Here is a 13,874-nt window from a genome sequence, read left to right on the forward strand (position 1 = left end):
TTTGATAGAGGTACATGTATCTAAAACACAGTAGCCACTGCCATGGGACACGGCTCCTACCATTCCTAAACTCACAGTGCTCTTAAGATTGGAAAAGCTCCCTGGAGGGCTACTGGCCCACCACTCAACAGAGAGCAGGGCCAAAAGGGTTGGAAGGGACCTTGAAAGCTCATCCAGCCCAAACCCCCTGCCACAGCAGGACCACCTAGAGAAGGTCACACAGGAACTTGTCCAGGTGGGTTTTGAGATCACAGGGCTTCAGCCTCCACTCCAACAACCTTTTAGCTGGTTATTAAGTGAGAAGAGCCCTACATATTCAGAATACCCTAAAGGATGGCAATGAAAGACATCATCCTTTGCAAATGCCTTAAAGATGGCCCATGCTGAAAGCTTACTAAACAGCTTTACCCAAGAGCATCCCAAACTTGGCTTTCTAGCGCAGCCCAGAACAAAAGCAGCAGCTGCTGCCACTTCAATGCCTGCTCCAGAAATGGTCCCTCTGGCCATTCAACACATCCACTGGCTGCTGAGCAGCACCCTTAGCACTGTGCTCAAGTTTAGCTTTCCCCAGCCATGTTCTCACCCAGCACATCCCAGTGTGAAATCCCATCAAGGGGAGCACGAGGCAGATGTGGTGCCACGTGGGGCAAGCCTCCAAGAGCCTTATGCAGCAAAGCAGGGGCTGTCACGAGAGGATGCTGAGAGGAAGCAGGGACACTCCTCCTCCCCCACCTCTCCAAGAGGAACCAAATTCATTTGTAAACCAAACCTGTGCCAAAACAAGGCCCAGCTTTGCCATGGAAAGCAACTCAGCTTTAGTTTCAAACCAGATGGCTTTTGCTAGGCTTCTCACTCATTAGAGCACACTTCACCTTCAAAATACAGTGAGACACAACTGTGGAGAACAGGAAAGCTTTTCAACTACAAAAGCAGCACAATGGAAACTCACTTGGCTACAGGGCTCTGCTCACTTCACCTGCCAGCTAGGCCCTGCCTTGGACGTGGTGGGTGATGATGATGTGCTTACTCACACACCAAAACAAAAGGCAAGCAGCTCACTTTCATCTCTTAATTCTCTTTGCCTGAGAAAGCTTGGTGATAAATCTTTTAACCCTGTGCCTGTCAGCACCTTCATCCGTCCCAGTTTGGTGCTGCTCCTCAACCCAATGCAACCTTGGAATGGTTAAGGATGCTTTTCCAGCACAGCCCACGGTGCTGGAGTGAGTTCCTGGCATCTCAGGTCTGGCCAAAGCTGGTCACTGGTTTTTTTTGCAAAGCAGAATGATGGCCAGATGTCTAGTTATCACTGCTCCAGTCCTGCCAGCTGCTCAGAGCAGCAGTTCCTCCTGTGCCAGCACCTAATTTGGACGTTGAAGCAAGCCATGAAACCTCAGCATGAAACTCTATCTGTTACACAGAGTCACACAGCAGGTATGGGCCCAGCAAAGGGGCATTTTAAAGGCACATCTCCTCAGGCACTTGAGACAGCCTCAGATTTATACCACTGGGTTGTAACTTGGAAAACCTGATTTACCCTCATGGCTCTGCCACAGCTTCTCTGTGCAGCTTCAGGCAAGTTACCCAGTATTCCCACGCACAGATTCCTGCTCTCAAAAACAAGGAAGCAAACCTGGCTCTGCTCTCCAAACCCACCCTGTGTCAAGTGCTGAGCCAGAGCACACTTGGGCCTTGCAGGGAGGTGTCCATCCAAGCTCTGTGCCTCAAGCTCTTGGACAGAATGTGAGTACCCAGAAAACACAGGGCAGTTTAGGATGTGATTCACCTGCTTTATCTCCCTGCTTAAGACAGAGCTCACTGCTCTCTGCTTTGGCTCAGCAATCAGCTTTGCTGGAGACAGCCACAGCAGACACAAATGGAATGACAGGAGGGGATTCCAAGCCTGTGAACCTGCTCACTATTTAGTCCTATTATTTGCCACATGAGCTGAAGACCTAAACTTGAAGTGTCAGTACTCTCAGAGATTGTATCCTAAAGATCTCACAGTGGGAGACCTCAGTTTGGTTTGGTCTTGAGATGCCATCACAGCAATGCAACTTGGCTAAAGCTTGTGGAATATGGTCAGTCACCTCAACACCCTGAGTATCCAGCAGCACAAGTAACATGCTGGAAGTGTCACTGTGCAGGAAATACTGCCAACAGTAGCTTGGACTCCCTGAGACCTGCTCTGTTATCCCTGAACACTAAAGCAGAGCACATATAACCAGAAATGGCTCTTGAATGCAGCTTCCCATCCAGCTCCACCTGGTATTAGGAAGCAAGTGCTGCTCAGAGTGCTCTGAGCCAGGGTGCAAACACAGGTTTGTGACAGTGACTATCTGGCATGACTCCATGTGGTGTTTCACATACTGTGGGTGAGCAAGAAGTGGTGACAGCACCCAAAGCACCCCAATTCATAGTCTCATTGGTAAGATCAAACCCACCACAGGGATTGAGTGATCTTGCACCAAAAGTATCAAGAGGCCTGTCCATGTCCTCTCCTGCTGCACTTGGAAAGGGGCAGAGACACAGCAGAAAGCACAAACATCTTAAACCCCTGCAGCAGAGCTTACTACAGGACATTTGTCAGTGTTTCATGAGACAAGTGCCACTTGTCTTAACAAAACTGCATGGATTTACACTGCTTTAACATGCTTCCTCTCCTTACATTGCCACTCTTAGCACTTGCCTGTGGCTATGCGAAGCACAGACGTTCCCTCTGCTTGATCCAGCGTTGTTTAGTGGGTGAGTACCCAAGCTCTACACTAGCCACGAGCACAGGAGCTTGTGCCTGCTCTAGGATATTGGGCTGTCTCATGTAACACAGCACAGAATCACAGAATGGTGGGGTTGGAAGGGATCTTTAGAGCTCATCCAGTCCAACCCCCTGCAGAAGCAGGTTCACCTAGCTCAGGTCACACAGGAACATGTCAGGCACTGCAAGAGGCAAATCTGAGAGGACAGCAGGTTCCTTAGATCTGAAGCACATGAAAGCAGACAAGCTTTGAAGCAGCAGTCTCACCAGTACACCTGGTCTGGAAAAAACCACTCAAGCAGCTCCACAGGCTGTACCTACCACCTTTTATTTTGGTACCAACACTTGTTAGACAAGAGCAAACACAAAGGGTTCGCTGTGGGGATCTCTCCCACTCTTGTGCCCTCCAACAGAATAAACCCAAGGCATGGTCATTACACGTGTGTGTTAAGGTTACTGTCTGGTGCTACAGGCCATGGAACAAGGCCACCCTGGGAGTACAGCTGGTATTTGGCCCTTGGAATGAGCTGTTCTCACCAGAACACTTGCACTTTGACCTAACAGTTGTGATTTCCTGAGAGGAGGGCACCATAAAAGTAAACACTGAAGCAACTCTGGAAGTAGCAAAGGACTGAAATTGAACTACCTAGACCCCAGGCAACATCAAGGAAGAAAACAGAGATATGCACTGGGATGTGAGGCTTTCTTCCCAGCTGCCCCAGAGCTCACTTCTCCAATACCATCTCTGTCTCTATGGCACACGCAGGCACCAGACAGCAGGGCAACAGCTCTTTGGCAGCAATGGGTTTGGAAACTAGAAAGCACTGATTTGGCAAAATAAACTCAGAGTTAGTGAATTCCCCTCCTCAACCACAGCCCTCAAGCTAATATTATCACATCCCCTCCCACACCTGGTGCCAGAGGCCACAGAACCTTTGTAGGCTTCTTTCTGTGTGTATCACAGCTGAAGGAACGTGGCACACGCTGCCCCAAGCCCTGTGGTTTTGAACATAAACGTTCCTTCCTGCAGCCCTGGTGAGGTCCTTTGCTCTGGCACTCAAACACAAAGGCAGATGCTCAGGGCTTCCAGCTCTAATGGAAGGAATTTAGTATCATTCAACAATTCCTGTTCCAAAACAGACACAGTTATTACTGCAAGTGCTTTGTTTTTGAGGAGGGAGGAAGAGTTGAGAACGTGAGCTACGAGAGCACTGACTTAGCTCCTCGCTGCAAGGTCTCTCTGTGTGTTTGTAAAACACTTGGTTCAGCTTTGGGGATGGTTTTTTTTATCAAACAGAACTTCTCCTCCTCATTCAAAGGAATAAGATAGCAGAAGGATAAACAGAATCAACAGGAAAACCATTGGATTGTGAAGTTCCTTCACCTTCAAGCTACACTTAAGCATTTTCCTTGGGTTATAATCCATTTAGTGTACCTTGGTGACAATTCCCAGTCTGTTCCAAATAGCTACAATCCAATATCAAATGATCAGTGTGTTTTAATCACAGGCTTCATTAACTGACATTTTCAATGAGCCCATCTACATTTAGGTAAAGAAATGTGTGAAGGACAATGACTATGTCACATTACAGGAGTGAAACAACTCTCATCAAAGTTCTCTCAACTTATACCTGTTTAAGCTCTTTTGCTTCTTCCTGGGAGATCTTCTCTTGCTTCTGCAGCTGAGCCTGGTCATTGTCCATCCCTTCTCTACTTCCCACAGGAGAGCTGGGCTGCACCACTCCTCCCAAGAGTCCAGTAGCTGCAAGAGAAATTCCCATGGTCAGACTGCCATCTCCTGTAGCAAAGGGCAGGACCAGTGCCAGCACCAAACAGGCTGACCTCTGCTTTGCTCTGCAGCAGTTTAAGCTGTGGTCTTCTTTCTAGCTGGGTTTTGCACAGTGCCTCAGCCAGAGCTCACCAGGCTGCCAAGAGATGACTTATGATTAAAGGCAGCATTTGGAAAAGGGTTCATGTTGGGCTGTGGGGATTCATCTGGACAGGGAGCAAAGCAGCAGCGACACATTCCCAGTCAAACTCTGTTGGTTTGAACTGGGATAGAGTTCATTCCCTTCCTATCAGCTTGCATCAGGATAGACTTTGGATTTGTGCTGAGAGCAGTGATGAGAACACGGGAATGTTTCAGTTACTGCTGAGAAGTGCTTAGTCAGAGTCAAGTCCTTCTGCTCCTCACACCACTCTCCCAGGGAGCGGGCTGGGAGTACACAAGAAGTGAGGAGGGGACACAGCTGACTCCTACAGGCTCAGGGAACATTCCAGATCTTATGATATCAAGCAGGGCATATAAAGCTGGGGGAAGGAGGAGGACAGGGGAGATGGTGTTTGTCTTCCCCAGTACCCGTTACATGTGAGCCCTGCTTCCCTGGAGGTGGCTGAACACCTGCCTGCCCACATGAACTCCTCATTTCTCTTTGCTAGTGTGGGTGGCTTTTGCTTTACCTATTACACTGCCCTTACCTCAGCCCACAAGTTTTCTCTTTTCCCCTTCCAATCCCCTCCCCTGCCCCACCGGGCGAAGAGAGAGCGAGCGGCTGTGCGGGGCTTAGCTGCGATCTGGGGTTAAACCACCACACACATCCCTGAAGATTCTCCACCTGCTGCTTCTCCTCTTTTAACTAAAGAATTTCTAAGTGATGGATCAGGGACAGAGCCCAAGAGTCAAGTCAGCAAAGCCCTGCAGCAGAAGGGCAGCACTGACGCTCAGAGCCACCCCCAGCCCGGCAGCGTGGACGCAATCCCTCGTGTAACACGGCACCTGGCCTTTATTTAAAGCATCAGCTCTTATTGCACTATCTGATCCTACCCAGGAGGGTGACAGGGACGTGCTGCAAGGAAAGGTTGTTATTTCTGATCCAGATGGCTGCTAAACACCCGAGACAACCATCCTGGCTCTCCAAAGCTTCCCCAGCTCTCCCACTTAAAGAGGTACGAAGGAGGAAGATAACGTGACTACCGCTGCCTGTGAGCACAAGGCCTGCCCCAGCAAGGGATGAGGAGAGCAGCTCTGATGCACACCTGGACACCAAGCATGCCACAGCTCACCCAAGAGCTGGTGCCCAGCTGGCTGGCCAACTGCCAGTGCACACCCAACCACTTTGGGTAACGTTACTTCCCCCTGCAAAGAGACAAAAGCTAAACCAGAAGGAGCAAAATCCCTCCCGAAGCAACTACTGCAAACTCACAGAAGGCTAGGGTTGGAAGGGACCTTCAGAGATCATCTAGCCCAACCCCCCTGCCAAAGCAGGTCCCACCTAGATTGGGCCACACATAATCCCTGGAATGATTCAGTTATCAGCCTGAGAGGCACTGGACTCAGTCAAGGCACTGAGACAAGCGAGTCGGTCACTGCACTGGTGTTACCCTGTGCAAATGCTCCTTGTATTTGGAGAGGTGAAGAACCAAGCACTGAGAAACACAGCTTATGGGGAACAACTGTCATAGCCTCACCTCAGAGGGCAAAGTGGAGAAGGGGTGACAGACCTTCCCATGGCAGCAAACAGCCAGATGAGATTCTTGGTGTTTCTTAGCAGCTGTGTCCATTATCTCATTAAAAACAAGAAATCTCTCTATTTCACTCCTTAACCTTGCTGAGGGTAAGGACTGGCACATGAAAACAGGAGTGGCACATGAAAACAGGAGTGGCACATGAAAACAGGAGTGGCACATGAAAAAGGCACACAAAAAGAACTGAGGCATTTCATTTTCTAGGTGAAAACACCCACCAAAACAAGGGGATTGAATAGAAAAGCAAAGACACTTCCAAGAGCCACTTTGTTCCATTTGTGTAGCACCCAGCTGGATGGGGACACTGGCTGCCACCACGTGAGGACAAGAAGCTACCAAAGCTCTGCACAGAGAGCTGGAAGCTCAGCACAACCAGAACTCTCAGTCCCAGCAGTAAGAATTCATCAGCCTCAAAAGGGATGACAACCCTAGTCTTCAGCTACAGGACTGCCTTAGGTTGGTTTACTGCAGCCACTGCAGGGGATTTCATCCTGGGCAGCTGTTATCAGCACGTTGGTGGTTTGATCTTGCACAGAAGAACCTCTGTTATACAACAAACCTCACTGCTCTGCCCTGAGCTTGGTCAAACCCCCCCTCCCCAGTCAGAAAAGACATGTAAAGCAGCTAAAAATACTTTCAGATAATCTGGTGTGTATAAAACTCTCCATAAATCCCTCTGCTGAGTGGAATCAAGCCAACAACTCTTCAGAAGGATGAGTTTATGAATTTGCTTTTATAGAAATGAGCAATATAGCACGAGTTGTAGGCAGGGAGAGTCTGAACAGACAGGATCCAGATGAGACTGTGACAGCTGTGGAAATGTTCATGTCTAGGCTGCACCACAGAGGGTAAAGAACACCAGGAGCCAGCTGATGAGACAAATGTAACTCTGCTGCAAACATCTTTCTCCTGTAAGTCACAGTCTCAAGGGCTGGAAGGGAGCTGCAAAGCTCATGCAGTGCAACCCCCCTGCCAGAGCAGCAGCACCTAGAGCAGGGCACACAGGGACTCATCCAGCTGGGCTGGGATGTCTCAGAGAAGGAGCCTCCACAGCCCATCTGGGCAGCCCCTGCCAGGGCTCCCTCACCTCAACAGGGAAGAAGCTTTTCGTTGTGTTGCTTTGGAAGCTCTTCTGTTGCAGCTTGCCTTTGAATCAACATCCTCTCTCTGACAACAGATGCATACACTTTCTGCACTCGCAGGGGTAGGCACGCACAACACACACACGCTTTTTTCCTCCCCCTTTTCCCCTGCTTTTGGGGGCGGGGGGGAGGAAATAATGAAACATCAGTATTTCCACCATGTGAGCAGCCACGGAAAATAAACCAGAGATTAAAAAGGCAGCTCGTGAGTGCCACCTTGTGACAGAAGGCACGCGGCGGCGGCCCCGGCGAAGGAACAAACAAGGGTTTTGGTGGAGCTGGAGAAGTCAAGATTTCCATAACCTCCAGTTTTCTTTACTGCCATTTCCAAATCAAACAGTCAAAATGCAGGTGGGGGTAGGAGAGCAATATCCTCGACTGACTGACTCAAATGCAAACAGAGCAGAGCAGTGGGAAATGAAGCACACTAGGGCTGTATAACCAATTATTTTATGTAACCAGCCTTAAGACCATCAGGAACTGCACAGCAATTAGCTGGAATAACTCTCTGCTTAAGAAACCAGCAGGTTGTTTTTCCTCTAAGTTGTTGTGCTGACATTTTAGTGCCAGATGCCCAAGACTGACTTCCTCAAAAATTAACAAGCTTTTCCAAGCAACGGCCCTTGACGACTCGTCAACAACAGGACATCACCCTCCCTGCCCAAGTCCACTTCTAGCTTGGTGCACAGGGACAGGCTCATCTGTTGCTTTGCTGTATCATTTTTCTACTCATTTTGAATACACTGGCAAGGAATCCATCCATGGCTTTGCTGCTTTTGTCAGCAATCAACCCAAAACCAAAGATTCGGGTGTATGGATAGAAGCAAATCCCCAACGGACACAAGAACTCACCATCACTCCAAATGAACCCAGGGTTGGATTGGGAAGGAAACAACCTTTCCCAGAAGTAACAGTAGTAAGGAATGTCATTCTTATCGTTGTGGAAGTGTTTCAGCCTCTACTGTGTGTTCTTAAAACAATTAAGCTATGCATTTGCCTAATCTGAGATGTGAGAGTCTCCTAAAGCCAAACAACGCAGCTTTTGCTCAAAGAATAGAGTCCTGTTTCTGAAGACATGAACATGATGTTTATCCCATGTGCTACTGAAAAACCTGCTGGACAGGTTTAATATAAATATGTAAGGAGAAAAATGGCAGCAGTGACAGAGGACTCTGAAGCACAGAGTCAGGAGAGCAGAACGAATCTCTGCTGCCCCTTCCCCACAGAGTGCTACAACACTCAATCAGTGAGCATGGGGAGCAGCATGGCATTGTAGTTCAAGCACAGGCCAGTAGCTGAAACTCGTATCACGATAATCCTTCTCCAAAGTGGTGTGGAGTTAGTGACACCAACAGATGAATGCACAGTGTTAAGGAGGGCTTGGTGGGTTCCAGGTGTCAGGCTCCCGAGGGGGACACAGCTTCAGCACCTACAGTCACAGCTTCTGCTAATGTAGTCACAGAATCTCAGGGGCTGGAAGGGAGCTGTAAAGCTCATCCAGTGCAACCCCCCTGCCAGAGCAGCACCACCTAGAGCAGGGCACACAGGGACTCATCCAGCTGGGTTGGGATGGCTGTAGAGAAGGAGCCTCCACAGCCCATCTGGGCAGAGAGGAGAAAGTAAATCCAACCAGACTAAACCAAGGCCACACACATTTGTCACCTCTACCTTTCCCTTTTAGCAGAGGTCCAAATCACCTATTTCTTTCACTTTGTCACCAGCATGCTTGGGGCAGCAGGGAGAAGGGAAAGGAGCTGCCTGCTATGTGTTACACTTTGACACCCACTTGGTGCTAGTGTTACTGTCACATACCTGCTTGCCAAACAGACGTCCCCAAATCCACCTGAGGAGACTTTGTGGCACCAACAAATCCTAGGGCATCTTCCAAAAACTGTATCTTCTTGCTAAACTGCATCTCCAAGATGGGGATTGCTTCTGGCATCTTGGCTGAGAGGAGGCGGAAGGAGGTGTCGGGTTTGCCAATGAACCTCTGCCGGACGCTGATCTCGTAGGGTGTGTGAACCCTGATATCATCCACATCCCTCGCCTCGAAGCGGTGAATGACCTGACCACTGGAGTCACTGATTTCCAGGCCAGAAGCAAAGAGAGTGAGTTTTCCTGGCTTGACATTTGAGTCTGTTCTGTGGGTGATAATAACTGGAATTCCAATTAGGATTCCTTCCTGGTTCTTTGGATCGGAAACTGCGGCAGTTTCCTTTGGCTTGTTCTCCGAGGGCGCTTTCCAGAGCTTGCTGCTGAAGGGCCACCAAGAAGGAGATTCGAGCTCAGTCAACAACCTAGCAGAGAAAAGAGAGTGTTAGAAGGGTGAAAGCCCCAGGGGAAGCCTTGCTGCCCCCCTAGTTCAAAGCAAGCTGTGGTAGAGCTGGTCATTTCCCACCACTGAACCCAGGCCTCTGCTGTTTCTCCTCACAGCTCCGTGGCATCCGTCTGTTTTATGAACCAGCTTTCCTCTGGTCCCCAACACGCTGGAAAACAGTCCCAGAATCACACTGCTCTGATGTGAGAAACCTGACTTGCAGCTGGATTTATTCAGGCCAATTTACACCCATCAGTTCTTCAACTAAACCCCCTGTTACCTCAGTGTTTCCACGCTTGGCCACCGCTGCCTTTCTCTGCTCCTTTCTAGCTCAGCCCCATAACCTGATGTCACCTTTTGCTTTGCCCCCATCGTTAGCCAAAACACTAGGAGTGCAAAGTTGAGGCTGAAAAGCCCTGCAGAGGCTGCCTCACCATCAATCACAGAATGGTTGGGCTTGGAAGGAACCTCTAGAGATCATCCAGCCCAGTGTCAAGCCACACAAGAAGGTGTTCAGGTGGGTTCTGAAGACCTGCAGAGAAGGAGCCTCCACACCCTCCCTGGGCAGCCTGGGCCAGGGCTCCTTCACCTCACACTGAACAAGATTTTCCTTATCAATGTTGGTGTAGCTCCTGAAGCAGACAGACCTCCCTGCTGGCAAACTGGTGCATTAGCTTCAAGGTAACCGGTATCACTTTATAGAGGAATTAAGCAACTGCTCCCAGGGAAGGCCACAAATAACACAGGGAGTCAAACTCCTTGTCTCTAAGCAAGAAGATGCACCCAAGCAGGCACTGAAGCTGGCCAGCTGTAGGTCAGAAAGATGTAACACACTGTTAGGAAGAATCAATGACATGGAGGAAACAATCCTCCTGCTGTATTTTCTATCAGCACAGCCCATTGCCCTTTTCTAGGGTCTTCTCCCAGGGATGTACCATGGTCACAGATATCTTTTGGTCTAAGCCTCAACAGCACTCTTTCAACACAAAGGAAATGGGAATGAGAGGAATGGTGGCTTGGTTTTCCACATGTTGTGCCGCAGGTCTGTTAGCATCTCTCTACAGGTCTGGCCAGGAGGCAGGGCCACAGTCAGCACCTATGATGCTCCATTTCTCTCACTCTCCTCTCATCCCCTGCCTGCCACCCCAACTCATCCTGCTAGCAGAAGACTCTGTGTTTCAGGATGACTCAGCCCCAGTGGCTGATGGGGATGTTTGAAATGGAGATTTCTCAGCCCACCCCTCAGCTCCTGAGCAGAGCAGGAAAGCCAGCTCTGCAGGCACAAATGGAGGCTCAGCTAACCAGCTGAAGAGGTTATGTTTACACCTAACAAAACAAGGCTCTAAGGAAGTTCAACCCCAGTCTGAACTGTATCTCCTCTACCCCATAAATACCTTCAAGAGAAGAGAGCAGGAGCACCTAGAGCAGGGCACACAGGGACTCATCCAGCTGGGCTGGAATGTCTCCAGAGAAGGAGCCTCCACAGCCCATCTGGGCAGCCCCTGCCAGTGCTCCCTCACCTCAACAGAGAAGAAGCTTGTCCTTGTGTTTCTTTGGAAGCTCTTCTGTTGCAGCTTGTCCCTGATGCTCCTTGTCCTGTCACTGGCCATCCCTGAGCACAGCCTGGCTCCATCCTCCTCACACCCTTTACTTGCTTCTAACGAACCCAAACCACATACAACAAAACCTCCAACAAAACACTGTCACCTTGCTGGTGCTACCACAAACCATTTACTGACTTAAATCCTACAGATGCCAACCTTATCAGAGCAAAACACAAACTCCTAGTGCTTCATTGCTATGGTGGAGAGCCACCTGGTTTTAATTTGCTCTTAAGTTTACTCCAGAAAGGTGCTGCCTGATAGAATCTGCATCACAGCAGCGCTGCTCTTTTTATTTCCATGACGAGTGTGTCTACAGAAGGCTTTGCAAGGTTAAAATCCTGTTTAATTTGGCTGCAGACAAAGCCTAATCTGAAAGAGGAAGCTCCTAACTGAACACACTTTGTTTACTAGCCAAAGTTCTGCACTGGCTTCAAAACAGACCTACTTAAGGCAATACATCTGCTAGGGAAAGAAGGAAAAGTCATACTGGGAGTCAAGCACTGGATTCATGGAGAGTGGAGGCAGAAGGAATCTGTCCAAGAACTAAAGGATGGCCATCAGATACTTCTGCAGCGTGAGTAATGGGTCTGGGGCTCTCTGCTGCCCTCTGCAAATGCTCCTTAAATAAAAAGGGGGAAAAGAAAGAAGAAAGGCCAAGGAGATGCAAGAGAAAGCTCTGCAATAACAGGCTCAAATGGCACAGGGTCATAGATTTAGGGCTGAATTCTGAAACTGAGGTTCAGCTGAAGTTCAATAATGACTGAAAAAGCTGTAGCAAGTGCCATCTTCCCAATGAAACGACACGCTCTCACCTGCTGTAACTTCACAGAAAGAAATGACCCCATGGCCTTTCAAAGCATGTTTGCAGTTCACTTGGTGCATGAAAGAGTTACAACAAAATACCTCAGGGCAACAGCAGCTTATGTCTGTGTCTGAACCTATGAAAAGTCATTCATTTCCTACCACAATCTGGGTTTCACTTCATCCCATTCATGGTGAGAAAAGCATTTGATAGCTTTGAGCCTTAATTTATCACTTTATCCCTTTGCCCATCTCCTCCCCTCCTTCCCCAGGGACTGACACCCTGGCAGTGCAATGTCTGACTCAACATTTTTGCTGCTGCACAGTCCTACCAAAAGCTCCAGCCAGTTCCTCTGGCCTTCCACAGAGGAGGCACCCCTCTGTATCAACCACCTATATGACCATTCTTTATATACAGATGAACATTTGCAACCAGAGTGTCTTGTCCTCCAACAGCAATGTATGAAAAAGGAGCCACTGAACCTGGCCTTCTGTTCAGTTTTGGTCATAGAATCAGAGAATAGTGGGGGTTGGAAGGGACCTTTAGAGATCATCCAGTCCAACCCCCCTGCTAAAGCAGGTCCCACCCAGATTAGGGGGCACAGGAACGTGTTCAGGTGGGTTTGGAAACCTCCCAAGAAGCAGCATCCACAGGCTCCCTGGGCAGCCTGGGCCAGGGCTCCCTCACCTCAGCACTGACATAGTTTCTCCTTATGTTTACACCTAACTTTGTGTTCCAGCTTCTTTCCATCACCCCTTACCCTGTCACTGGATACAACAGCAAAAAGTGCTGCTGCTCATGTTTCTCTGCTGCCCACCAGCACTGCCAGGTCCCTCTCCTGGAGCTGCTCTCCAGCAGGTCACCCCCAGCCTGGCCTGAGGCAGGGGTTTGTTCCTGCCCAGCTGCAGGACTCTGCATCTACTGGCACATCAGACTCAGCTGTGCTTATCTGCACACAGGCCCACTGAAAGTAGCTGTATATATATAGCCAGGCTTACAAAGGAACAGAATTAACAACCAAGAAATGGCCACAGATACAGGTAAAACAGAGTCAGTCAAAGTTTTAAACATGTGAAAGCAGATAAAGGAAGCTGGTTCTCCTTGTGAAAGGCACCACCATCAGTGTGGTGTTGATTGAACCTTGAACTAGCAGATGTAGGAGTTTGTAACCAGAGTTTCCTCCTGCACAAGAGCTGCTCCATGTGCCAAACAGTCCTGCACAACATTAGCCATGTAGTTACTTCTCAGCAAGCTTCTACAGAAAGCAGAGAGGCTGAACAGACCTTAGCATGTTTATCTGTGTCAATAGCCTAAACTGTCCAATACCTAACAATGAAAAGAGCTTCAATCACAGTCCTTCCCCACTCTCTTGGTTAGAGACATGAAACAGGATGGCATCAGTTTCAGAGCCTTTAGGTGCAAGGAGGAAGCAGCTTGATGAGAAAACACACACATATGCTAGAAAACTGTTTACAACTCCTCAGAAAACACGGTGCAATTGAACACAGTTTTGCTAATGGCTTCTGGGCTGCACTTCAGCCTGCAAGCAGGATGGCCAGACTCTTCATACTGTAGATAAAAGAGCATCTCAGCTAACATTTGGTCAATGCCTGTCTTTATTTTTCCATTTTTTAAAATCAAAGCATCTAGCTCTTCAGATTCATGAGGACAAATAATACCTCCCAGTGCATCTTAACCCAAAACAAAACTCTCTTCCAAAACCAAGGAGCAG

General features: G+C 48.9%; 1 protein-coding gene across 4 annotated transcripts in view; it reads right to left on the reverse strand.

The window, feature by feature from the left end:
* The window catches only part of SNAP47 (synaptosome associated protein 47), a 35,072-nt gene that overhangs the window by 4,342 nt on the left and 16,856 nt on the right, over positions 1 to 13,874 (reverse strand). For all 4 annotated transcript variants that reach the window (XM_061997453.1, XM_061997455.1, XM_061997456.1 and 1 more), the window contains exons 3-4: positions 9,232 to 9,716; positions 4,384 to 4,514 (exon numbers count right to left, since the gene is read on the reverse strand). In XM_061997453.1, the coding sequence (XP_061853437.1) occupies positions 4,384 to 4,514; positions 9,232 to 9,716 (616 nt within the window). The remainder of the gene's footprint in view (positions 1 to 4,383; positions 4,515 to 9,231; positions 9,717 to 13,874) is intronic.

Source organism: Colius striatus, chromosome 5 (assembly GCF_028858725.1).
Source record: "Colius striatus isolate bColStr4 chromosome 5, bColStr4.1.hap1, whole genome shotgun sequence".
Taxonomy (NCBI): domain Eukaryota; kingdom Metazoa; phylum Chordata; class Aves; order Coliiformes; family Coliidae; genus Colius; species Colius striatus.